Source organism: Melitaea cinxia, chromosome 5 (genome assembly GCF_905220565.1).
Source record: "Melitaea cinxia chromosome 5, ilMelCinx1.1, whole genome shotgun sequence".
NCBI lineage: Eukaryota > Metazoa > Arthropoda > Insecta > Lepidoptera > Nymphalidae > Melitaea > Melitaea cinxia.
Window position 1 is genome coordinate 15,393,571 of NC_059398.1, and position 26,551 is coordinate 15,420,121.

A 26,551-nucleotide genomic window follows, 5' to 3' on the forward strand; every position below is an offset into this window, starting at 1 on the left:
ATACTTTTCCATTTTAACAGGATTCCTTTTGAAAAAGCTAATAACATACGTTACTTACAATATTAAGAATGAGAGCATTTGCCTAAATAACTTCCTAATGAGGGGGCAGAGTTGCGACGGTCGAACATTCCTTCTAATATAATTTACCGACCATCACTTACACATACGAGTATCATACTTAACAATTAATTACCATTTAATAAGATATATTGCGAAAATTCGACCAATCTGTTTTCATCGTGTAGTTCGAATCATACGCCTAACCTAAGCCCCAGCGCTAAATAATCAGCCTTTCACAAAATCACTTCTCGACTCACACCGATTTATACATTTTTTCTTTTTAATACCATATATTTATTATTAACCGATAACAAATAAAAATATAATAAATAAAAATTAATGACAAAAGAAAACGGAACCTTCATATTTGCCAGCAAATATCCTATTATGCAGCGAAAAGGGTAAAGTCCTACCCTGTTTTTAATCCGTTTTTCCCAGTTGAAAACTTATGCCTAAAAAATACGAAACAAATCCCTATACAAACTATCGCATTTGAATAAACAAAAAATTGTATGAAATGATACCAATTTATATATATAGATTCCTTTGAAGTTAATTCATTCAAATTCATTATTTTATAAATTACAAATGAATAAAAACTTTTTGAAAAAAAAAAAACAAGTAATTTTTGTCCCCATAATTTTTTTTTCGAATTTCAAATAATTTTCTCGAATTAAAAATAATAAATGAAAACAGATATTTCTCGACGATGCGCATAGACGCGTTTATATCACAGCCAAAGAGACCGTCGCAAGCTCGGTGCCCCTTTTTACATGAAACCTTCATTTTAAATGAATACTCCACATGACCATATATTGTTATAAAGATATGCTATAGATGTGCTAAACATTTTTAACTATATCGTTACAATAATGCTAAATGTAGCTATCAATTTTTTTTTCTTTGAATAATGACCAAGCTAGAGCTTTGTAAATCTTATTTACCACATGTTAAGAGCAAAATTTAAATACACATAATTAGATAATAATGGAGTAAATACAGCTATAATAGATCGTGATAATTCGAAATTTCTGTTAATTTTTATATAATTATGTATGAGCTTCTGGTTTATCAAAAGTTACTGAATTAATTCATTTGTATTTGCAATCTTAATATCAGTTTTATATTAATTACATAATATATAATATTTTTAGAGGTTAATCAGAAATATTTAAATAAATACGTCTAATAGATACAAAATACATATTATGATGTCAAATTTCATAATATTACGTGATTGTTACTATGTCATTATGCTAATACGCTAAAAAATTCGGTAACATTGTATCATACTCAACAATATTAGTTATAGATTTATCAACATGATTAAATTTGCATAAGATTACATCTACAATATATTAAACCAAGCGAAATGCCTATATTGTGATATCCGATATTAAGCCTAATGCGTACAGTGATAGAGTTCATAACGGTCAATGAAATTTATGTTACATAATTATAAGGGCTTGTATGCAACTCTCAATTTGAACTTTGATAAGGAATAACGCTCACGATTTCCTCACTTCAAACTTACAACTCTCAACTTCTGTCTAACGTCTGACCTTATATAATATATTTGAATCACTAAATTAACACACTTTCTTCACTTTTAATTTAAACCACATCGCACAAAACAATTACGTTCGATTTAACTGCTCAAAAGATCAATTAACCATATCCGTACTGTTTAAAAAATAATTCACTTTTACTAAGCGTTTATTTTCATTTTCAACATTTCACTCACTCTAGCTTCAAATTTATTTAGAATTAACGGTAGTCACTATTAAGTGTCATTTTGAGCCAACGTTACATACAGCTCACTGTGTCTCATTGATACGGTTGTGACGTCTCATCCCGAGCTCTAACGTCAGAGGCTCACAATGTGACTCCAGGCCGGCTTCCATTCACAGCGTCTGCGGGGTGTGTTTAGACGGCTGCCTCTTGAGCCGCCTGCTGACAGGTCACTGTCAGTTGTTCTTGTCGAAGTTGTGAAGGGCCCAGTTGAAGGACGCCGTCCAGGAATTCTTCACGGCCTCGATGAATTTCTGTCTGAAGTGCTCCATCGCTTTCTCTTCGGAGAGATCCATTACCTTGAGAAGAAATTAATTTTTAAATCAATAAATATTGAATTAAAATCTCACTAAAAAGATGATTTATTAGAAACACACTGTTTACTTTCTTTTCTGGAATGTTTCTTATTTTATTATTATCCTGCGCTTCCACATGTTTGTCATTTACATTATGCTACAAGCATGCCTTAAACTTAACAATTAAAGACTTAACAATGCGCTCAAAGTTTTTAAAATCTTTGAATTTGGCCAGCATATACATATATTACTAGATGGCGCTTGTTGTATTTTAAATCGCGCTATAACTTTGTCACACTTATGCTATAAGTAACATTGTCTAACTTTGCATTGTTATCGATATTGATGAAACTTTCAATATTTTTGAACGCTGATTCCATTATAACCTGATGGATACAGCGACCACAACACATAAAAAAGATTGATGAGACTTAAAATACAAAATAAACAATGTCGGATTGACTCTGTAACTAGGGACACGGTATCGAATACAAAGTATCGATACTGTACTCATAAAAGTATCGATACTTCTAGGTATCGAGTACAAACACAGAAGTACTTGACACCTAGACGTATTGATCTTCGACTTCTAAAAAAAGGTCGTCGCTTCAAATTATCGTACAAATTTCAGTTAACAAAAAAAAAGGTAAAAGTACTCATTTAAAACTTTCGATACGATACCTGCCAAAAAGTAAACGCAAAAGCAACGAGCAAAAGTATCGAATGCAAAGTATCGGTATCGAATGGTAATGTACTCGATATCACAAAGTATCGATGCTTTTTTCGTGTCCCTGTTATCTGTAACTAAATTCATCTATAAAAAGTAGTACAGAATACTTTAACTAATCTTAATTGAAAACTTACCAAAGTCTCTCTCAGATACTGCAAATCCTTTTCCGAACTTAGTTCCGGCAAGCCGGTCGAGATCATCATGGAGAATAGCGACAGGATGAGGTGTCCATGCTTTCTTAAAATTTTAAATGCCTAAAAAATAGAAAAAAAAAAATTAAAATTATTTTTCCAAGCATCAATTTTTTTGATGACTGGTCTCTATCGAGAAGATTAAAGTTTCGAGTTGTCATCAATATTTATAATATTTTTTCGTCGAAATAAGCAGTGTAAATGCTTTAAACCAATCCACAATCCTTCCCAGGAACTCTAGCTTTCTTCAGAGGAACACATCACTACTTTCATTATTGCAACACTATTTTATTATTTTGTCATTTTACTTGTAGTGTACTACAATAGCCCGTTGACTCAGTGTGTAGTGGCCCTAGTTTTGTTCCGCGGGTTTGGGTTCGATTCCCGCCTGAGTGTAGGTGTAATGTGTGTATTATTTAAAAAAAATCTAGCTATAACAGTCGACTTTTACCTGTAACACAAGCATTAAATTGCTTAATATAGAAATAGTCGGAAGGAGTAGTAGAGGGAAAATTTCGACGATATAGTGATCATACATTATAGTTCTTATAATGCCTCGAGGGAGACCTAACTGAGGTAAGGCACAGCAGGAAATTCCCTGTTCAAAATATGAAGCAGCCCGACTTCTACCTCGACCTTACAAAATATCACAGCTAAATAATACTGTTTTCAATCAGTGTTGTGTTCCTGATGGTGAGTAAGGTTACCAGAGCTCCTGAGGGGAATTGGGGATAGAGTTGGCAACGCGCTTGCGATGCTTCTGGTGTTGCTGACGTCTATAGGCTACACCACTACGGTAATCGCTTACCATCAGGTGAACCGTACGCTTGTTTGCCGACATAGTTATATTTAAAAAAAGGGAGTGCAGGCCGACCGTCTCGCAGAGGTCTCGGAAGATCTTGAAGTCGAGCTGCTCGCCGGCGCCGCCGCGCTGGCCCTTGTTGATGACGTGGATGAAGTCGTGCGTCAGGACGAAGGGCACGCGCTCGCGCTTGAAGCCGTACTTCTGCTTGAAGTGGCCCAGGAAGTGGCCGAAGTCGATGTGGAACAGCTGAAATGTTACCTCACATTGTACTACCGCATAGTTTATCTTTGTAAAGTAAAAGTAGTCACTTAATCTTTATAACGTTAGAGATATATCAGTAATTCTTATCAATATCACTGGCAGAACAAAAGAACCCACTGCTACTAATTGTTTTATTTTCTAGATTTACAATATAGGTTATATAGGCCAGCTAGATTTTAATATGCAGATATTTCTCGATAACAAAGTTCAAATAAATAATAATAATAACACTATCAGTGACATCAGATTTACCTGTCCACTTTTCTTAACCATAATGTTGTCGGGATGCCTGTCCGCGATGCCCAGCACGTAAGTAGCGACGCAGTATCCCGCGCAACTCATTGTAAACTCTTCGACCGCTTTGTTGAACGATTCCTCACTGGGATTTTGTTTACGGAGCCACTCTGTAGAATTGTTATTTTTTGTTTAATGTGAGGATAGGCTGACTCACATAAGGGAGTAATTGTTAATATGTAATTGTATGAAGGTTAAAACGCATTTTCTTCGTAATTTTATTCACTTATTATTTTGTTGTGAAAGTTATTATATTTTTCTTTGTAACCATTTATTTTATACGACGTTTAGAGGAATAGATAATTTGATTATACATGATTAGACTATAACAGACGGAAAACCGTGTAAGTGTTACAAAAATACAATTTTGGTTCCAAAAAGCGAAGACGCCATTATTTACTAGCATAGGAGCTATCTATACACAATAAACTCTAATTAGTTTACTTACGGAACAAATTGGCCTTGGAAATGGTAGAAGCCGCGTTGAAAAGAGCGCTTTGTTTCTGTATGTTGGCGACTGTCTCCGCGTCATCCACTACTTCTATCATACCCACTGTGTACTCCATCGAAATACAGTTGTATGGGTTCAATCTGAAACAAAAAGATTCATCCAAAGTGATATAGAAGAGATTCTCAATTTAAATATAATATATTCGAACTTTTTTGACGATGTAAAACAAAATTAATTTAATTAAAAATTAAATCAAATATAAGTTACCTGAAGTCATATCCCGCGTTCTTCCATAACCTGTCCATTATCCTTAACATCTGAAGCGTGAACATATCTTGTCTGAGATCATCTCCTATCTTTAAGATAATGCGTATGTCTGATCCTGTAGGGTCGACGTTTTCGAACTCTAGCAGTAAGGGACGCATCTTGCTGTCCATCACTCGACATCTTTCGGGCCTGCAAGAGCATTTTATGTTAATACCGATTGAAAGAGAAAATAAGATAAAATTAATACAACAAATCACAATTTTGTTATTTTTTGTCTCAAATTCTAACTATGTCATGTAAATAATGAAGTTAAAAATATCTTTTATTTATTTTAGTCCTTCGTATATAGAAGAAACACCTCAGCAAAGCTTTAGAAAATTCTTAAGAGCTATTTTGTCAAATTACATAACATTGTGTATGAGATATAGACAAATGTGGGGCTCTTTGTGAATTATGGTCGAAACTTTTGCAGACGAGACCGGAAAACTTCAATTCATTCGTCTCGATGAACTAAAGCTAGATGTGTATGTTTCTTTTGTTTAGTATGTTCTTGTTGTTGTTCTTGTTCCTATATGCAGAAGACACTCGTCTTTGTTGCAGACCAATCAGATCAGATTTGTTACTTTTAGTTGACTTTTGTTCATCCTACTGAGCTTGATACTGGCGAAGACATATTTTTTCTTATACCACTAGGGTGACAAACAAGCTGCAAACCTGTGGTCGTCTAGAAAGTTGAGGTAAGGGACTTCTCCCGAAGGGCTGCTCTAGATTTTGAGCAGAATATATCCTGCTATTCTACCTCTAGTTCCCACAGTTAAAGTTTATGAATGAGATACAGAAATGTGTAACACTGCAAATTTAAGCAACGAGGCTGAAAAGGATCATCCAAGACGAATGTCTCGATCAAGGATGCCCAAAAAGGAAATTTTAATCTAAATATAATCATAATGTATCGCATGCGTTTGTGTCGATACATAATTAATAATATCATGATATTATCGAATCCTTTTATATCGATAATATCGATACATACTAAATTTTGATATTTTTATCATTACGAAATGTCATACGTGTACATATGAATGTGATCATTTAGACAGACATTAAGTTTAAGAAAAGAGAAATAATTGTGTTTGCTTGCAAACGAAAAAAAAACGACTTGAACCAGTAATATAACATAGGTAGACAAGAAAATAATCAACTAAATGAGCATTATTATAGATAACTCAAAATATAATGCTGTACCGATTTTTCGATATATCGTATCGTATTGGGCATTCTTAGTCTCGATCAACCTGAATCAATATGAAATAAAGAACAACTGAAGGGGTGTGTAAATTACACATCTTTAGTTCTGTATTAAATGACAGCACTTGATCATACACCCACAAGTATACCTATGCCTATCTGTATTCACTGGTCATAACATTCTCCGCAACACTGTTGCTTGGTAGAGATCGCTTTTTAGCGATAAGGCTGACGATTGAACAAAGCTAAGACTATGTTGTGAATCTAAATATATTGTACTAGTGACCCGCTCCGGCTTCGCACGGGTACATTGCTGATACTAAATATACTACAGAATGTCTCTATTTATAGTATGAAGCTAGCTTATAGCATGGTTATTAACATAACAACAACATTCAAATATGCGTCGTTAGATTGCACGTTGTTGTTGTTGTGGAATGCGTTGAAGAAATAAAGGTTCACTGCTCGTTCCCCGTAGGTGATAGTGTGATAATTTGTAGCCTATATGTTGACCCGACTTCTTAATAATATTCGTGCCAAATTTGAAGTAAATCCATGTGGTACTTTTTGAGTTTATCCCGGACATACAAACAGACAAAAATTCTAAAAACTATATTTTTGGCTTCAGTATCGATTGTAGATCACACTCCAAGTATTCTTTTAAAAAAATATTCAATGTACAATTTTGACTTTCCTACCATTTTATTATATGTATAGATATGTCTTTGGTGTACAATAAAGAATATTGATTATTATTATTGATCTCGTCGCTGATCAGTGGACGGATTGATTAGTCTTAATAGTGTTTGGTCCTAGCGAGCCGGATGCCGGCGCCTCACTTGATCCTCTTGCAGACGAGGCTGGGCGTGAGCGGCGACACGAAGTCGCGCAGCGTCTCCGCGCAGTGCGGCTCCTGCAGGTGCTGCTGCAGCGCGGCGCGCGCCTTCGAGATCTCCTTCTTCTTGCGCACGCACTGGCTGGCCCCTGCCGGCATCATACGGAACATGGCTTAGATATCTAACGTATACGTTATCCGCTAACCCGCAGTGGAGCGGCGTGGTGGAATAAGCTCCAATTCTTCTCCTACGTGAAGCAATGCCTATGCCCAGCAGTGGGGTGTTTACAGGCCGAATTCGTGCGTTATTTAAATTTTTTTTTTTTTTGATAGACTAAGGGTGGAAAAAAAAACTGTGTGGTTACGGCAGCAAAGAATATACCTACCCCCCTCTCTTTCCGTGGGTGTCGTAAGAGGCGACTAAGGGATAACACAGTTCCACTACCACCTTGGAACTTAAAAAGCCAACCGATGGCGGGATAATTATCTTTAAAATACAAAGGCCGAAGACGGGCAGCAGCGTTGTCGGTGCAACAAAGTCAGCTCTGCGGTCACTAACCCACCTGCCCAGCATGGTGACTATGGGCAATACACATTAGTTCACGCCATTTGCACGAACTTGTGGAGGCCTATGTCCAGCAGTGGACTGCGATGTGTGTGTGAAAAAAGAAAAGGATAAACCTTTGAAAATGATAGAGTGAAGAAAAAAAAATACAAGAGTATTATGCCTTTTAGAATAGGAATAAAATATAATAGAAATAAAAAAATAATAATAAAGTACGGGCTATTCCCTTCCATTTCCTGACTTAAAACCGCTTGGGTGACACATGGGTGTCATCCTGTTTTAATTTTTTTATCATCTCAATAAGTATCAACCTAGACCTAGTACTTATAACGCGAATTTGCAATTCGCTTGCACCTTGATGCAATAAATTATTATTAAATCTAGTGTACAATCATACCCATGAAGTTTGGTTATTTCTTCGTACCTAACTCATTCCATTTATTGTCATAATACTAATGACATAATACAGTAGGTATAAAACGAGCGGTAGCATAAAATTATAATTTCCCAAAATTAGAAATAGTTTAACTGAAGAAAAAAACTGTTATCTTATTTTTCTGTGTGAAGCTGTTATTAAGTATATTACAGAGTACAATATGCTTCGCAAGCCAACAGAAATACTTATTTAAGTTGAACTCAACTCACATTTAAGTTTGTCCAGGCAGGTGATCTGCCGCATGAGACTGCTGATGTGATCCTGACATCCGCGACAATATGCCTCCAGCATCAATCCGAATCGGACCGACACTGACGGCACATGCATCTCAGATCTAAAAAACATAGTTATTTTTAATATATTAGATATACTAATAATGTTTAGACTTTTAGATTTTTCTGGGCATTTGCAAATAAAATCTCATCTTTGCTTTTTATACACTACTAGCTTTCTCCCGCGGCTTCGCTAGCATTGATTTTTTTAAAAATAAAAAGTATCCTGTGTTTAATGAAACAACTTCTTTCGGATTTTATCGCGGTTTATTATTATCTTTTGATTCCCGACGTTTCGGATACTTTACAGCAACCATGGTCACGGGGGGACTGAGGTGTCAGACGTCCCAACGTTACAAAGTTATTCGAAACTACCCGACATACATCAATATCTTATATAGTCCCATCTACGCAGAATGTGCTAATTGAGTCTTTAATCTGTGGTGAATTATGCTTGGTTTTTGATTTAATTATATTAATAATGGGGTCCCAAGCAGGTGGTAATTGCCAGCCATCTTCTCTATTGAAATTTGGATGTTTTTTAATTTCAATAGCCTCACGGATCATCCTTGGTTGGAATCGGTGTTGCGTTGGTTGGAACCACAGATTGCGGACTTAGTACTAAGTAGTACTAAGTACTACTTAGTACTAAGTCCGCAATCTGTGAACACAGTCTAGACACAGCTAGCCATTATATTAGATTCGATAAACCACAGATCCTCGCAAAAGAACTTTTTATTTATCCTTATCTATTCTTCTGTTGCCATTTATATAGACAAAATGTCTCAATCAAATACAAACAATTTTTAAAGTACCTAAGTAAGAGGGTAACCAACAACATTACCTTAAATGCCAGAAAAGATAATGTCCAATCGTCATGTTCTTGAAAGCTCGTTGCAGTAGGAACACGGACAGGTCACACATTAAATAAGACTCATGTTTTAACGCTTGAACTAATTGCAGGAGGTATAGTAGGAGATCTTCGTCACTGTAAGGAAATAATCGAATCAAGTCGTTTGAAAATATTAAAACAGTTGTAAGTTCTATAAAAATAAAGTTTATTAATTAAAACATGTTTTTAGGCTACTGATAATATTACATAATTTCATATTAATAATCAAATATGTAATATAAGAAAAACTGTTAGTTACATTTGTAAGAGGAAAGTAGAACACAAATCATATTTGGATTCACAGTATCGCCTCACTCCTAATTAGATTCCAGAAACCCAACCTTAATACATACAATACGACTTATTTTCCAAACGACAAAAATTCTTGAGAGATATTTCCTAACGCCTAACCAATCTCCTGTAGCAACCTTATGTAGCGCTCCGCCATATCCGGTGCTGGATACTTTTTTTCTCATAGTTTTGCTCAGTACCTTGCCGGTTACCAGTGCCTATTAGGAATAATACTGGAGAATCTTTTCCTAACAGCTTGGATTAGCGCCTTGCTATATGTGACGTTGTGCCTTCTCTTCCGAGGAGCTGAAGTACCCTTATGGGACCTGGTGGGGTCGCTCACGTCCTCTTTCGCTAGCAGCTCGGTTCATTTTAAAACGCCGATCTAAAAGTGCTTTGGAAGCCTACTCGAATAAATTAATTAACTCTTGAAACAACATTTTCGGATTTTATCGCGGTTTATAAGGTTTCCTCGATCCTCTCGTGACCACGGTCGCTGTAAGGTAGCCGAAACGTCGGCCTCGTAAAAACCTAATATCTCATTGGATTTAGTCCGTCTATTGCAGACTTTAGACAGTGTCAGACAAACACTGTGTCGCTTAGGTAACTCTTCAGGAAAACGCAGAGTTGAAAAAAAAAGGTTTTTTTTTTTTTGAAAAACCTAATAAACCGCGATAAAATCCGAAAAAGTTGTTTAATGATCGTTACGAGTGAAATTCGCGGATACTTTAGAAAATAATAAAGTAAGTTTTGGTTTAGATTGGTCCATGCCAAACGGGACTCGGGCTCCTCGTTCCCGAGCTAGAGCAGCCCACCTGATGTTGGCGAGGCAGAGCACGGCGAACCCGCGCACGGCGGCGTCGGCGTAGGCGTAGTCCAGCAGCTCGAGCGCCGCCTCCACGCGCAGCGGCGGCCAGGCGGCCAGCAGACGGGCCGCACGCGCCGCGTCCGCGCGCTCCGTCCACTCCACGCACGACAGCAGCTTGGGCAGCAGCTCCGGCGCCAGCGTGCGGAAGTCCTCCCTGCGGACGGCCACGGGTCACGGTGCGGGCTCACGCGCTGCCCACCCTACCCCTAATAACCTTACTCGGCGACGGGAACGCGACGCTGATCGACAACGATATTATCTAGTTGTGATCTTCTGTAGCCGACCGATGGCGGGATAACCATCCAACTGCTGGCTTTGAAATACACAGGCCGAAGACGGGCAGCAGCGTCTTCGGTGCGACAAAGCCAGCCCTGCGGTCACCGACCCGCCTGCCCAGCGTGGCGACTATGGGCAACACACATGAGTTCACGCTATTTTTGGCGTAAACTTGTGGAGGCCTATGTCCAGCAGTGGACTGTATAGGCTGTAATGATGATCTTCTGTAAGGTCGTCGTACTTACTACCCCAGTCCGCTGAAAATTCCTGCTGCGCCCTACCTCAGTTTACTGTGCCCTGCCTACTCTGAAACGCATTCAGTCTGTATCATCCCACGACTGAACGTAGGGCTTTTTCTCAATGTAGGAGAAGGATTGGTGCTTAATCCACCACGCCGCTCAACTGCGGGTGTGCGGATATGTTCCCTACTATAAGTAACGATCGCTTTCAGGTATTTATTATAACTACCGGGACCGACGGCTTACCGTGCTCTCCGAGGCACGAAGTGAGGTGACCCACAAGGACAAACATCAAAACCGGAAAGGAATATTTGTATAAATGCAATATCAGTTCCGAGCCGGATTCGATGTCGGTGAGATCGGTAAGCAAGCGTACGATGTTAAACGATTACCCTAGAGACGCCAACAGCACCAGAGGCATTGCCAGAGCGTTGCCGACCTCCCCAGGAGCTCTGGCTACCTCACTAACCACAGAAACACAACACTACTGGCGAGCAGTGTAATGTAGCTGTGGTCTTCTTGAAGGTTGAAGTACTTCCCCAGTTGGGTAGCTCCAGATTTTGTTCAGGATATATCCTGCTGTCTCCTACTTCAATAATAATATAACATATGTGTATCAATAAAATCGTTTGTAAAGTCCCATTCTTCATATAGCTGTACTTTGTAATGCTTTAAGCATTTCGAACTCAATGGTTTAAAGGAAAACAAATCGTTAGAATACCTGCGTGGTAAATAATATTTTCTGGGTCAATAGATCTGCAAAGAATCGATTCTTAAACAGAGTAACTGATTGGATATTTAACCTCCTACTTTTAGAATAGTCTTTGTTGAAACTGACGTGAAGATTAGCAGGGCAGTATATTACATATTTATGGTTCTATACTTAGAAATAGAGACTTGGCGCATTGAGACAAATATAAATTATTATAACAATTTACAAATTTACTTACCTCGACGCCCAAATATCTTTTTTCTCCTGTTCGTGCATTTCATACATAGGATCCTTCTCAGCGGTCGCTCGAAGTTTCTCGAAGTCCTCGGTTAATCGAGCCATTACGTCTTGTGAGCCATTTTCCAATTGATCTGCATATGCTTTCACAGCTTCTTGTTTGGGAAATAATATGGGATAGTGGCAGTCATAGCTGAAATATATACAAATAAAGAGTATGCTACAAAATTCTCTTTTGCCAAGGATTGAATTGCTGCTATATCAATAAGAACATTTTAAGCGGTTTACATTATTATTAAAATGCAAAAGTCACAGAAATATCTGGTTTCGAAGGTAAAATAATAGCGCCAAATGGTTTCAACCGCGTAATTACCGATCCCTTGGGAATGTCGGGATAAAAAGTTACATATGTGTTATATTAGATCTCCAGCTATCACGTTACAAGTATCATTAATCGGTCCAGTAGTTTTTGCATGAAAGAGTAACAAACAATACATACATCCATCCTCACAAACTTTCGCATTAGGATAACGATCATAGGATAATAATAAACAATAGGGTAAGCTTATATCATTACAAATATAACATTCAAGTTATTTCGCTCAAAACGTAATAAATCAAGTCAGTCAATCAGTAATCAAGTAATACGTCATAAAATTAAGTCTTCAATTATAAAGTTTAAATGTTCACTCCCAGTTCGTTTTCGTAAAACGTTAACTTAACCGGAATGATCTGGAAATCGAAACCGGACGCTCCCTACAGCTTTCATTCTAAAATTAAAGTAGTTTCCTAAGAACGTGAAGTGAGCCCAAGTAGTAGTATGGTTCACACATGTGCTAGTCACAGTAGTAGTGGGTCCACCTGCACTCACTTGGAGAAGCGCACTTGCAGCGCGGCGGTGGAGTCGCAGTGCGGGTTGGTGGTGACGGTGCCCAGCGGGTGCAGCAGCAGGTCGTCGCCCTGCGTCTCGTCCACATGTGCTAGTCACAGTAGTAGTGGGTCCACCTGCACTCACTTGGAGAAGCGCACTTGCAGCGCGGCGGTGGAGTCGCAGTGCGGGTTGGTGGTGACGGTGCCCAGCGGGTGCAGCAGCAGGTCGTCGCCCTGCGTCTCGTCCACATGTGCTAGTCACAGTAGTAGTGGGTCCACCTGCACTCACTTGGAGAAGCGCACTTGCAGCGCGGCGGTGGAGTCGCAGTGCGGGTTGGTGGTGACGGTGCCCAGCGGGTGCAGCAGCAGGTCGTCGCCCTGCGTCTCGTCCACATGTGCTAGTCACAGTAGTAGTGGGTCCACCTGCACTCACTTGGAGAAGCGCACTTGCAGCGCGGCGGTGGAGTCGCAGTGCGGGTTGGTGGTGACGGTGCCCAGCGGGTGCAGCAGCAGGTCGTCGCCCTGCGTCTCGTCCACATGTGCTAGTCACAGTAGTAGTGGGTCCACCTGCACTCACTTGGAGAAGCGCACTTGCAGCGCGGCGGTGGAGTCGCAGTGCGGGTTGGTGGTGACGGTGCCCAGCGGGTGCAGCAGCAGGTCGTCGCCCTGCGTCTCGTCCACATGTGCTAGTCACAGTAGTAGTGGGTCCACCTGCACTCACTTGGAGAAGCGCACTTGCAGCGCGGCGGTGGAGTCGCAGTGCGGGTTGGTGGTGACGGTGCCCAGCGGGTGCAGCAGCAGGTCGTCGCCCTGCGTCTCGTCCACATGTGCTAGTCACAGTAGTAGTGGGTCCACCTGCACTCACTTGGAGAAGCGCACTTGCAGCGCGGCGGTGGAGTCGCAGTGCGGGTTGGTGGTGACGGTGCCCAGCGGGTGCAGCAGCAGGTCGTCGCCCTGCGTCTCGTCCGCCACGTGCGTCCACATGAACAGCGTGACGCCGTCCGTACGCAACTGTTCCTTATAGTCGAAGATCATCGTGTTGGCCCACGCCAGCCGGTTTATTGAGTCCTGGAATTATATCAGTGTTTAAATAAAACAAAATGTAGCGTACGACATTTCGATTGCTATTAATTAATTAATTATATGGTAGTGACCGCTATTTAACGACAGGGCCAGGTCAGATGGTCGGATGACAATAATAAAAAATTAGTAGATACATGATTATCATAATTTATGAAAAGACATGATTTATTAATTAGGTGTAATCAAAACTTTCTAAAAATTTGTTTATTTTCATTATAGAAGTACAGAATTGCAAACATTTTCATTAAAATAAAAACTCAAAAGATCATAGTCGGCCATGACACATGAAACGCCTACAAATCGTGTGACGTAGTATCTATGTAAATAGACGTTAATTTACTAGGGAAAAAAGTTATAGAAACTATAATGGAACAAGGTTCCAGATCATTAGCATCTTACAATCGTTACAATAGAAGAAATTAGAATAATAATAAATTATTTAATTACTAGCTGACCCGGCGAACTTCGTATCGCCTAACACAAACTTTATCGTATGGTATTAAAGTTCAAATTGACTTTTAAGTATTATCACAAATCTTTTGAATGGGAGTATAGAAAAGTGTTGTTTTTAGACTTTTTCAGGAAATTTAAATTTTTTTTTTTTTTTTAGAATTTTTCTCTCCGTAAGAACCATCCTCGTACTTCAAGGAATATTTTAAAAAAAGAATTAGCGAAATCGGTCCAACCGTTCTCGAGTTTTGCGCTTAGCAACACATTCAGCGACTCATTTTTATATTATAGAAGATGAAATGAATAAGTTGTTTACCTTATTAGCATCCTTCCCTCGTCTCTTATTCTTCGTCTTAGATATTTCATATATCACAAAACAGAGCCTCGCCATTCTAGGCACGTTGCACACTTTAATATTGAACGTTAGCTCCTCATCCCACTGCGCCTCGCCTTCCTTAGAAACGACCGCCACTCTTGTCTTCTGTGGCTCACAGAGAGATTTGCCCCCGTGGTAGATACCGACTTGACATACAACCTATTAATAAAATGAAGTATACTTGTTATCGTATTATTGTAAAAATATTTAGTTTACAATCTATTGCAGGTCGTAAAATTGTTTGGTTAACAATAAATATGGACTGTGTTTGAATATAGCTGTATGGTTAGCTTTGGGTTATTATTATTTTTTCTCTTGCCCATGGTGGAACCCATGTAAAATAAAATTCTATTTTGATACTAGTATACAATTTCGAGGTTTGCAATAAATCGATTGTAAACTAAATATTTTCACCATTGTACTGTGACGCATACTCAACGAGCCAAAGCCAAGAAGGCCCAGTAGAAATAGTGGATCGATACCGAAATATTGCGGGTTCACATCCGCTGTTACAGTTCCTAGAATCCTAGTTCCTAGAAACATATTATATTATAGTGGTAGAATGTACCTAGTGACAAATATACTATAGTTCATCTAAGTATAACTATAGTACATCAAGAATCAGAATCAATTATTATATACTTTATTGCACTTAAAAATACATATAGAAACATAAAATAATAGTAAGGTTTATGGCAAAGGTGGACTTATCTCTGAAAGAGATTTCTTCCAGTCAACCCATGGTCATGAGTAAGTGTTTCATTTAGCGAGGCAAACAGTGCAAGCAGTATTCATTAAGAAGAAAAATAAAAAAATCCATCAGAATCGCAGCACCTCTTTTTCAAAATAGTTTGAAGTGAAAAATTCTTTTAGTGCTGGATAGCGCATTTATTGAGAATGCTTATAATAACAAGCGACCATTAAAAAAGCAGAGCATCCATGAAAAATGTTTCAAAAACTAATAAAATGTTTTTCTGAATGTGTTAGACTCCAAAACTTCCAAACCCATTTTCATATGGTTGTCATCAATGGATAAAGTTATTCAAGAGGAAAGTTTTAGAGAATGTTTTATGTGATGTTTGTTGAAATATGACGATAGGTTGAATTACTTTATTTTTATCAATCAAAAACATTCAACAGAGTCAATTCAAAAGAGAGTAATTTTAGAAAATAGCTGTTTAAAGAAATCATGTCTAATATTGTAATTGATAATTTTCAACATCATCGCCAGTAAAAAAAACATACATTAATTACTACATATGCGAAGGCGGGGAAAGGAGTTATTTAAAAATAAATAATTACCTCAACAAGCCTGCCGGGGTCGACGTTGAGTCCACCAACTGTTTGTACCATACACGAATAATTTCTTTCTATTTTCCATGAAGACTCAAAATTTTTCTTCTTTCTAATTGTATTAGACTGTTCGGAAGTCAGCCGTCTTCTTTCAGACAGTGCGTAGTATTGAAACTCACAGGCTACCAGAAACAAAATATAATATTTTATTATTTTATTAGTATTAGAATTTAAAATTTTAATCTGATATTTGTATATTGCTTCGTAATAGTATGTATATGTATTCTTTTAGTGTATCATTACATAGTATAAAAACAAAGTCGCTTCCCGCTGTATGCTTAGATCTTTAAAACTACGCAACAGGTTTTCATGTCGTTTTCTTTAGTAAATAGAGTGATACCAGAGAAATGTTTATATGTATACATGCATAATATAGTAGAGGAGCACTGATAGTTTTTGCAACCCCGCGAAGCCAGAACGGGTTGCTAGTATGGTATAATTTATTACCTATAATAACTTATTCCCATAAATAAGTACGACAAATATGTTTAAAGAAATACAATAAAGGGTTGAAATATAATCTGCTATATTTTTTGTATGAAAATAAATAACAATAATTGTGTTTGCTCGCAAACGAAAAAAAACCGACTTCAATTACATCGACGAGTAATACAACGTAGATCGACGAAAAAATAGTCAAGTAACTACGCGTTATCAAAGATTACTCAAAAAGTAGTTATCAGATCTCAATAAAATTTACATGTGACCACATGACAAACATCAGCTTTCGATTAAATTAAAAATTATTAAAATCGGTACACCCAGTAAAAAGTTATTGCGGATTTTCAAGAAGTTCCCTCAATTTCTCTGGGATCCCATCATCAGATCCTGGTTTCTTTATCATGGTACTAAACTAGGGATATCTTCTTTCTAACAAAAAAAGAATTATCAAAATCGGTACACCCAGTAAAAGTTATTGCGGATTTTCAAGAGTTTCCCCTCGATTTCTCTAGGATCCTATCATCAGATCGTGGTTTCCTTATCATGGTACCCAAACTAGGGATATCCCCTTTTCAACAAAAAAAGAATTATCAAAATCGGTACATCCAGTAGAAAGTTATGCGGTATAATACAACGTAGGTCGACGAAAAAAGCGTCAAGTAAAAACGCATTATTCGATATAGCTCGAAAAGTAGTTGTTAGATCTCAAATAAATTTAAATGGGACCAATTGACACACACCACCTTTCGATTAAAACAAAATTTGTCGAAATCGGTCTACCGGGTCAAAAGTTCTGATGTAACATACATAAAAAAAAAAAAAAAAATACAGTCGAATTGAGAACCTCCTCCTTTTTTGGAAGTCGGTTAAAAATACATGTTTCTTCTTTGCGATCATTATCGCAATGTGATTATTATCAAATGTTGAATTAAAAATACATTATTTTGTAACACCAGTACTTTATCAAGCAAATATCAAAAATGATGTTCTAAATAACCATGATTTTTAGTTCGAATCATTAAAGAATCTTATAATAAGTAACACATACCAGATATTTTGTCCATATTGACTGTCATGACTTGAGGCACGCCGTCTCTTGACAACGTCTCTTGTATGTAAAGGAACTGTATGAGAGGGTGGTCGCCAAGCAGGTACTCTTCCCGCCCGCAAACCTGTAATATAAGATAACATAATGTGCGTTATGACCTTAACCTTAATTTTTTTTTTTTGCTATTATATATTTCTTTATTTCATGTATTGTAAATTGTATAAACAATAATAAATAAAATGCCCCATCAAATATAAAGTCAATACCTTTTAGTACTCGTGTAGTTTTTGAGATTCCGTGATTAGCTAGTGGCTAAGTTTTTACTTTAAATATAGATTACGTTGAAGATATTTAATATTGATTTAAGTACCATAAATAAAACAACAAATTTACAATACGTTTTAGATTTTAATAAATATTATAAACTTTTCGATTATTCTGCTTTGTCGAATTGTCGATTCAACGGTTGAACAGATCATCAAAAGATCATGAAAGATCAACACCAATTTCAATTGATTACTTTTTTTACGTATTACTACTATAATATGTTAACGATTAAATGTTATTTTTTACTATTTATCGTTGTGTCCATTTGTTATAGGTATTCTTTGACGGTTAGCAGGAAAGTGGACATAAGGTGCCAATCCTTATGTTATTTTTTACCTTGAGCACATAGTGACGAGGATGTTCGCCGCGCATGTTCAGTGAGTTAGCTTTCTTTCTAAGAATTGTTTCTATATGCTGCTGCGGCGTTGAATAAACCGACACGTTGTGTGTGAAGGAAAACTGCAAGAAAAAGATAAATTTTAATACGACTGTATAAAAAAAACTGTACCTATACTTTATCTCCTAAAGGACTTTAGTTGCTCATTTTGAAGTGTGTAATATATATTCACTCACTAAAAATATATTAGACATAGTTAACAATTCCGTATAAAAAAGTGTGCTAACGGGCTTTATTAATAAGACTCAAGTGTACTACAATAATGGGATATTGCGTTGCTATCATTTGAATTATCTTAATCGAAATAATAACCGAATGATTAAATTCGTTCATACTTCGTTTTCGGTATTATCTTTATTTTACCGACAGCTAATCCTGATCGATCCTTAAATGCCAATATTTTTATTTATACTGGCTGTAAAATATTTTCTTTTAATTGCGTCATAATCGATACAAAAAAAGTAAACGTCAAATAAATCGGAAGCCAATTTGCGACTTATTCAACTAATTAGGTATTCATAAAGTGAGAATACATCGTATGTGGCAAAAATGCTCAAATCACATTATAAGCTACAACCAGATCAAGAAGACCAGGAAACGGAGGAATATTTACATTTAGAACAGATAGGTGAGGCTTTGCCAGAAGAAATTGTAGAACCTCTTCTACCGACTTATCCAGAAAGGAAATTAAATCGATCAGAGATAAGCGTTCGACTGAGCCTACTTGGAAAAACAGCCGACGGCGATGGGTAATATAAAAATCATAGTTTCTTACTCTAAATTTCTTTTTCTCAGTAACCAAATTTATTTCATTAATAGTATTTGGATTTTTCCAAGATTCATGGCCATGGTTTACTTTTCAAAAACAGCGAGTTAGTTCTATTGAAATTAGAATTGTCACTAATGAATATAATAATTATTATTTATATTAAATTATATCAATTTTCGAAAAAAATATTGTTGTTGTATTCATAATTTTTCAGCTATACCTATTTAAAAGCGGTATGCAGTGGAATGAAGTTGACAAATATTGCAGCATTTAAATCCTTTCAACATTTACAATTCATTGATGTTTCCAACAACTACTTAACTTTAGAAAACCTACAAGTAGTCACGGAACTTCCGTTTCTCATTTTAATTCACGCCGACAATAATCTTTTAACTTCGGCCTCTTTAAAAAAGATGAAATACATGCAAGTTATAATTATGAATAACAACAAAATAACTTCAGTGCAAGATGTTTACCAACCTGAGTTATGCACTTTGGAAGTTGGTTACAACAAAATCGAAAGAGTAAATTTCGACAACAATATGCCTCATATCAAATGTTTAGACTTTCGATACAATTTAATACGAGATATCTCGAATTTCGATTTTCCAAATTTGGACAGTTTATATTTAGCTGGAAATAAAATTACAAGTCTAGTAGGTATTGAAAGACTATCGAATTTGAGAGTTCTACATGTAAGGAATAATCCAATAAGGATTTTGAATGGATTCGATTCAGAGCTAAAGAAGCTACAGTATGTTAATTTGCGAAATTGCAAAGTCTCAACTTTAATCCAAGTTAAAAAGTTACGGGTTAGTTATCTTTCGAATTGTTCATCTGATCCTTCTTCTATCCTTCTCCTCATTCTAATCCTTCTCCTACGTGGGGAACGAGACCTATGCCCAGCAGTGGGATACTACAGGCTGAAGCGTGAGTGTAACACATGACTTGATCAGGCTTAGGACCTATCATCATCAACATCATCATCATTACAGCCTATACAGTCCACTGCTGGACATAGGCCTCCACAAGTTTACGCTAAAAATAACGTGAACTCATGTGTTTTGCCCATAGGATCTTTATAACTTTTAAATTAACAATTTTATGATCAAGTAAATCGAATAAAAAATGCAATTTAAGAACCGATTATGTTAATATAGGGTTTTTTTCTTCAGGTTCTAGCTGCATTAGAAACGCTTATTATAAAGGGTTGTCCCTACATGGGTGGAACAGGAGAAGAGGACGCTGAAACTGGTGTAGAGGAAGAAGATGAAGAGCTTCGAGTTGAAGTATTTGCTGCACTTCCAAGACTTAAGAGACTTAACAAGGGAGTTATTACTCCAGAAGAGAGGTACAAACTTTGTTAATCTTTTATCGATTTTTGTTTTAGTCGCAGCAGGAAATTGGTCAGATTTTAAAAATTATTTTCATTAGGAAGCCTAAATTTTTTCCCAAGTTACACTTGACTTCAGCACTTTGTAAATTTACATGCCATTGATCTACTTTATTAAGGAAATAAGTTACCATAAAATATATATTTTTAAGTAATTTTTTCATGAATCATGAATCTAATAAGAATTACTTTTTATTTCGCTATCATGTCATACTATTTATAATAAGTTTCTTCTTTATAATCCATTGATGAGTCTGCATTCTTAAATTGAAATATAATATTAGGTACCTAGTTACCAAAAATTTTATAAGATTTTATATTTTTTAATTCTTGGCAAGTATACTACAGCCGTCACAAAATAAGAGGCCCGTTTGGACATTTGATAAATACCCTAGAACGATACCTAAGAAACAATAAAAGAATTATTAATAACATAGTGTTTTTAAAACATTCGTACATTTTTGGCGCGTTAAATAACATAATAGAATAAATTGGGAGTATTCTTTTCGCGCCTACTTCATAGTAGCATACAATTTCTAATTATTACGAAACGTCTCAAAGACAGTTGCCTTCTAAGTCTTTTTTTTTAAACACTAGTGCTGTAACTAATTAATTATTGAATTTTACAAGCTTCATACGATTTTTAATCGTAATTGAATATTATGTACTTTACAAAAAAAAAAAAGAGCTTGGTGCTCAAAGCCGTAAATAAAATTATGATTTATCTAATAAACCGCGATAAAATCTGGAAAAAATGTTAATTACAATAATTAAAATTCGTGTTAACATTAGAAAAAAATATACAATAATGACAAGTTAAACTTTTGTACGATTTATAATTTCAAATTATCTACAATATAAAAGTTTAAGTTAAATATCTGATCAAAATTTTAATCAAATGCACTTTACATTACATAATCATAATCGATCAGATACTCATACAAACTTGAATCGACTTATCGTGAGTATCGAATACCGAGTTGTGTGGTTACTTCGCTATTTACGTCCCGATGACATATGTCCAAAACGGGTCTATTATTTTGTGACGACTATAACAATAGTAAATATGTTTTGTAATTTTTACAATTACTATTTAGGGCTGATGCTAAAGAACTTATGAAGCAGTGGATAGAGGAAGGCGAGAATAATGACGAGGAGGTAGTGGAGGAACAACATGAAGAAGAATCAAATGCTGATTAATTTGAATAATAATATAACTATTTTCAGAACCTTGCATGTTTTAGTTTATTTAAAACCTACTTCTGGAGTAAACAATTAAATGGTTATACCATAGCAATGCCCAAAAAAAAAAGTCATAAAACACTGCAATAATTGTTGGTCTGGGCGTTTATGCTTGTGTATTGTGTGTTTCTGGACCCCCAACTCAGTAGAAAATAATACTGGGGGCCGTTGAATGTGAAGCGTTAAACAAATTATTTGTAGGAATATATTCATTTTAATTCTTTCATTATATCAGTATATACATTGCACTACAGTTCATTGTTGTAGAACTTTTGATCTTCTAATACACTAAGTCAGAAGAAGTAAATAAATAACATAACAAAGAAGTAATCATTTTCAGAATATAATCATTTATAATACAAAGAAATCATCATTAAGTATAAAATTAAACTAGCAAAATTTCCACTGTTTTTAACAAAAAAAAAAATTTCCTATGTTGAAATTTTCAAAACACTATTATTATATTTAACAATGAATAAATATTTAATAATTTCTTACCTCTGTATTAGCTATTTTAGTGACAAGTATAAAAGAACTATGATTGAGGTGACTGATAAGCGTGGGAGGTATAGTAGGATGGTCGGCTAATCTCGGCGGATAGAGATATTTTAATCTCTCTAATCGTGTACTTTGTGCTCTCTTTATTAAACTTTCCTCGGCTATGTATCTCATTCGCATCCGAAAATCATTCACTTCTGAACTTCTTAAACTGTCAAATTCATTTAAACCTGTAACAAATTAATTATAATATCATCAAGTGTCCATTTAATAGTAATATTGTAGCATGTAACAGAATACACTTTATTTCTGGGCAAAGATTCATAATGGATTTCTAATTATTCAAGATCTTAGATGTCTAAATTAGTATAATATATAATACACATATGGCTATGAGAAAGTACTAAACACTATATTATTATACTCGTCATATTTTTAATAAGAGGGAGCATGGGAGCATATACTTCCCTAATATACCAAACTGAGTAAAAATTATTTCTATTTACAAATAAATAAAATTGAAGTGTCTGTTTGTAATATTAAAATAACCGCTTTTTAATAACTGCATATGAATGTATACATGGTACATATACCAAAATAACATTTTTTACAATTTTTTGTCTGTCTGTCTGTTTGTTCCGGCTAATCTCTGAAACGACTGGACCGATTTTGACGGGACTTTCACTGACAGATAGCTGATGTAGTAAGGAGTAACTTAGGCTACTTTTATTTTAGAGATTTATTTATTTTATAACTCTACGAACTGAACAGTAACTTTTTTGTTAAATTCCACGTGGACGAAGTCGCGGGCACAGCTAGTCATTATATAAGTTTTATAAAAATATTTTTTGAATTATTTTCATAATAATAGAACTCTTTCATCTCAAGTCAAAACTAACAATAACAAATTATCTACTGCTTAGTTGTAGTTGTTTCCAAGTGTAACTAATTTCCACATATATCCTTACCTTTTCCAATCAAATGACTGATTTGTGTATTCAACAAGTGTTCCCCGGGCCTCTCGACGGAACGCTCAATAATCATGAGCACCCCAAACACAGGCCTGATGTCTCGGACCCTTTTGTTCTCATCATCAACTTCCTCGGGGACTGCTAGGGAATTAATGAATTGGAACACATAACCGGACATTTCATGCAGCATCCCGAATAAGGGCTGCTTGCCTGCCAAATCCCATAACTCCTGAAATTTCGTACAAAAATTTGATATTATATTTGTCATTTTAATATTTGATGGAAGCTTACCCCAATGTTTGTTTTATTTTAATTTATTTATTTATGTTTATTTTAAAGATATAATTAGTATATTAATAACATGCAGTTTTCATATACATTAAAAATTAAGTTCAGGCAGTCCTCGTACTTACGGCATGTTAGGTTCTCGAAATACGCGACGTAAATCGAAACGACGTAAGTCGAAGCATATTTTTTTCATATGTTTACATGTAAAACTCAAGGGTTAGGATCCACACGGGCTCAAAATTAAACAAAACTGCATTTATAACAAAGGATATACATACTTTATTATCAAAAGTAAGTTCTTAAAACAATTATATATTTACTTATGAAATTGCTAGTTATTTTTAGTATTTGTGTTATTAATTTTAATAATAATGATAAAACTTTAATAATCAAAATATGTAATGAGAATAATAAATTAAAGTTTTCGCTTAAAGAAACTATCAACTCTAGATTGCTCTGATTGAATAAGCGATTCTTTCTTCTTGCTATCATACAGGTCTTGGTGACACTGATAAGCTGCACAAATTATGCTATTAACATTAAAACTTCTCTGTTAACAAGTGCATTCTTCTATGCCGGAAATCGAAACAACTGACATATGCTTGAGGAATAGTGTTAAAACATTGTTCGACGTAACTTGAAACGACGTAATTCGAAACAACGTAAGTCGAGGACTGCCTATACCATACACATAACAATTAACACTTTACATAAAACTACTATTCTTTATTTAAAAATTAAATGTTTCCACACATAAATCTAGTTTCTTTTGTTCTATTAAGGTGGCAAACATGTGTACAGTATGCCTGATAATAAGTGGCTATCATAGCCTACGAACATGTGCAACAGCAAGTCTTGAACCACAAAGGAGAATCTAACCCCTTCCAATCCCCTGTAGCTTTAGCTACGAAACTCACTACAGAAACACAAAACTACTTGGAATAGGTGGTATTTATCTGTGATAATGTAATAATAAGTTGTGTAAGGTACTTCTGCAATCAGACAGCTCGAAATTTTGAGCAGGATATTTCCTACCGTACCCTTCCACAATAAAGTGACCAGAATTTTTTCAAAGTTTTTGTAGCTTATATTATTTCACATTACGCTATATTTTTACTACTACGCACAAAGTAAATATATATTTTATACTTTCATAAGAATGAAAATATGTAAACAAAAAATAAAAACATTGATAAATTAATTCAAACCTTAATCATTAGTATAATAAGGTGTTAGTGTATTGTTTTGCTTGTAACTAGCATCAAATAAACAGTTAGAAGTTAAGAAATATTAAGATAACAATCACTCATGAAAAAAAGTTATTTCTCATAAAGTTTCTCAAGTGGCTCATTACAGTCATAAGAGCCATGAGAATAGGAAAACAAATTTTATGACCTACTTTCTAAATGTTATAAGTCAACTTATCTCAATACACATTACACAATAGTTGACCTAGTTCTCTGGGACGATGAAAACAATGTGTTGACATGATGCATGACTCACTTTAATTAAACCTGCAGCTACTAACCTCCTTAACATCTTGAAGGGTTGAATCCCAGCTAACAGTCACAGGGAGGTATATAGAATTTGGCATCAAGCACGTCAACTCCACATAATCGGACGGCGTGGACGTCCAGTAATCCCACGTATAGGGACAACTCGGTGCGGGAACCATTGTTTTGGTATTATTCTACCAGTTCACACAAATATTATCGACATCTTAGCACTTTCACTGATAAACGTCTCACATAGCATACCCCTCCTTACTTTTAACTGAAAATTTTATACAGTAAACATTAGTCATTTAAATTAAAATTACGATGTTGAATCATAGCATTTCCTGGTATTTTGATTAGGGGACAAATCGCCATTCGAAAAGAAACTGTCAATGATATTACACAAACAACATCGATTAAAATGTCGTAAACACTACTCAATCATTACCTTTTTATTAAACGTTTACATAATTCATAATATGACACGATCTAATAAAATCACTCAAATATGTTTCCGAGAAATTGTAAATAAAGATTAAAGATTACGTGCAACCTCTACGGCAGGTACTTATTGTGAAAAAAGTTGAATGAATTGCTTATGGTAACAAACAAATATTTTTCTTCTGAATCTGTTATTGACCAGTAAAGCCATCTCTACACGAGCACACGCTTAAATTTTTCGAAGAATGTATTATTATTTTGTAGTGTTTAACTTAGAGCTACATTACACTTCTACCTAATTAAAATACAGTCTCGAAATGAAAGTATTAAAGCCTTTTTTTTCAAAATTAAAACAGTAAAAATTAATTAACAACATCCTACTAATATTATAAACGTGAAAGTTTGTATGTATGGATAAATGGATGTTTGTTCCTCTTTCACGCAAAAACTACCGAATGGATTTTAATAAAAGCTTACAATAATATAGCTTATACATTACAATAACACATCCTACTAATATTATAAACGCGAAAGTTTGTATGTATGGATGTATAGATGTATGGATGTTTGTTCCTCTTTCACGCAAAAACTACTGAATAGATTTTAATGAAAGCTTACAATCATTACAGCCTTTACAGTCCACTACTGGACATAGGCCTCCAAAAGTTTACGCCAAAAATAGCGTGAATTCATGTGTTTTGCCCATAGTCACCACGCTGGGCAGGCAACACAATACGACACGAAAGCTTACAATAATATAGTTTATACATTTAAATAACACATGGGCTATAATTTTTAAAGATAGTGTGTGAATTGTTTAAAATATAATCTAGCTTTTATAAGTAAGCCATTATCGCAAAAACAGTGAACCATAAATACAATAAAAATTGATAATATATTTCTAATGCACATTTGGTAGTAACAAATTGATTTTTATGTTGCAGAACCAATTTTGATGAATTTTGGTATAAAGATAGATATTGAGAAGATAATAAGTTACTCGAAGTACTTACTAATCCTGCGCAGACAAAGTCGCTAGTTAATTATATTTTGTCAAATACAGTAAGGGCCTATTTCTCCAGTTGTGGATA

General features: G+C 35.6%; 1 protein-coding gene across 1 annotated transcript; it reads right to left on the bottom strand.

Annotated features, from left to right (window-relative positions):
* Positions 1-1,763: 1,763 nt before the first annotated feature.
* Positions 1,764-25,602, bottom strand: LOC123653696 (phosphatidylinositol 4,5-bisphosphate 3-kinase catalytic subunit delta isoform). Its single transcript, XM_045589688.1, has 20 exons — positions 25,468-25,602; positions 25,052-25,296; positions 23,233-23,464; positions 22,265-22,494; positions 18,302-18,424; positions 17,639-17,762; positions 16,099-16,271; positions 14,737-14,955; positions 13,753-13,955; positions 12,019-12,210; positions 10,501-10,707; positions 9,347-9,490; positions 8,440-8,564; positions 7,234-7,378; positions 5,147-5,335; positions 4,877-5,019; positions 4,387-4,538; positions 3,943-4,119; positions 3,012-3,131; positions 1,764-2,150 (listed from the first exon to the last, which is right to left on the bottom strand). Exons 2-20 carry the CDS (start codon positions 25,196-25,198, stop codon positions 2,028-2,030), a joined length of 3,168 nt encoding a protein of 1,055 aa, XP_045445644.1. The 5' UTR covers positions 25,199-25,296; positions 25,468-25,602; the 3' UTR covers positions 1,764-2,027.
* Between the last annotated feature and the right edge of the window lie 949 nt (positions 25,603-26,551).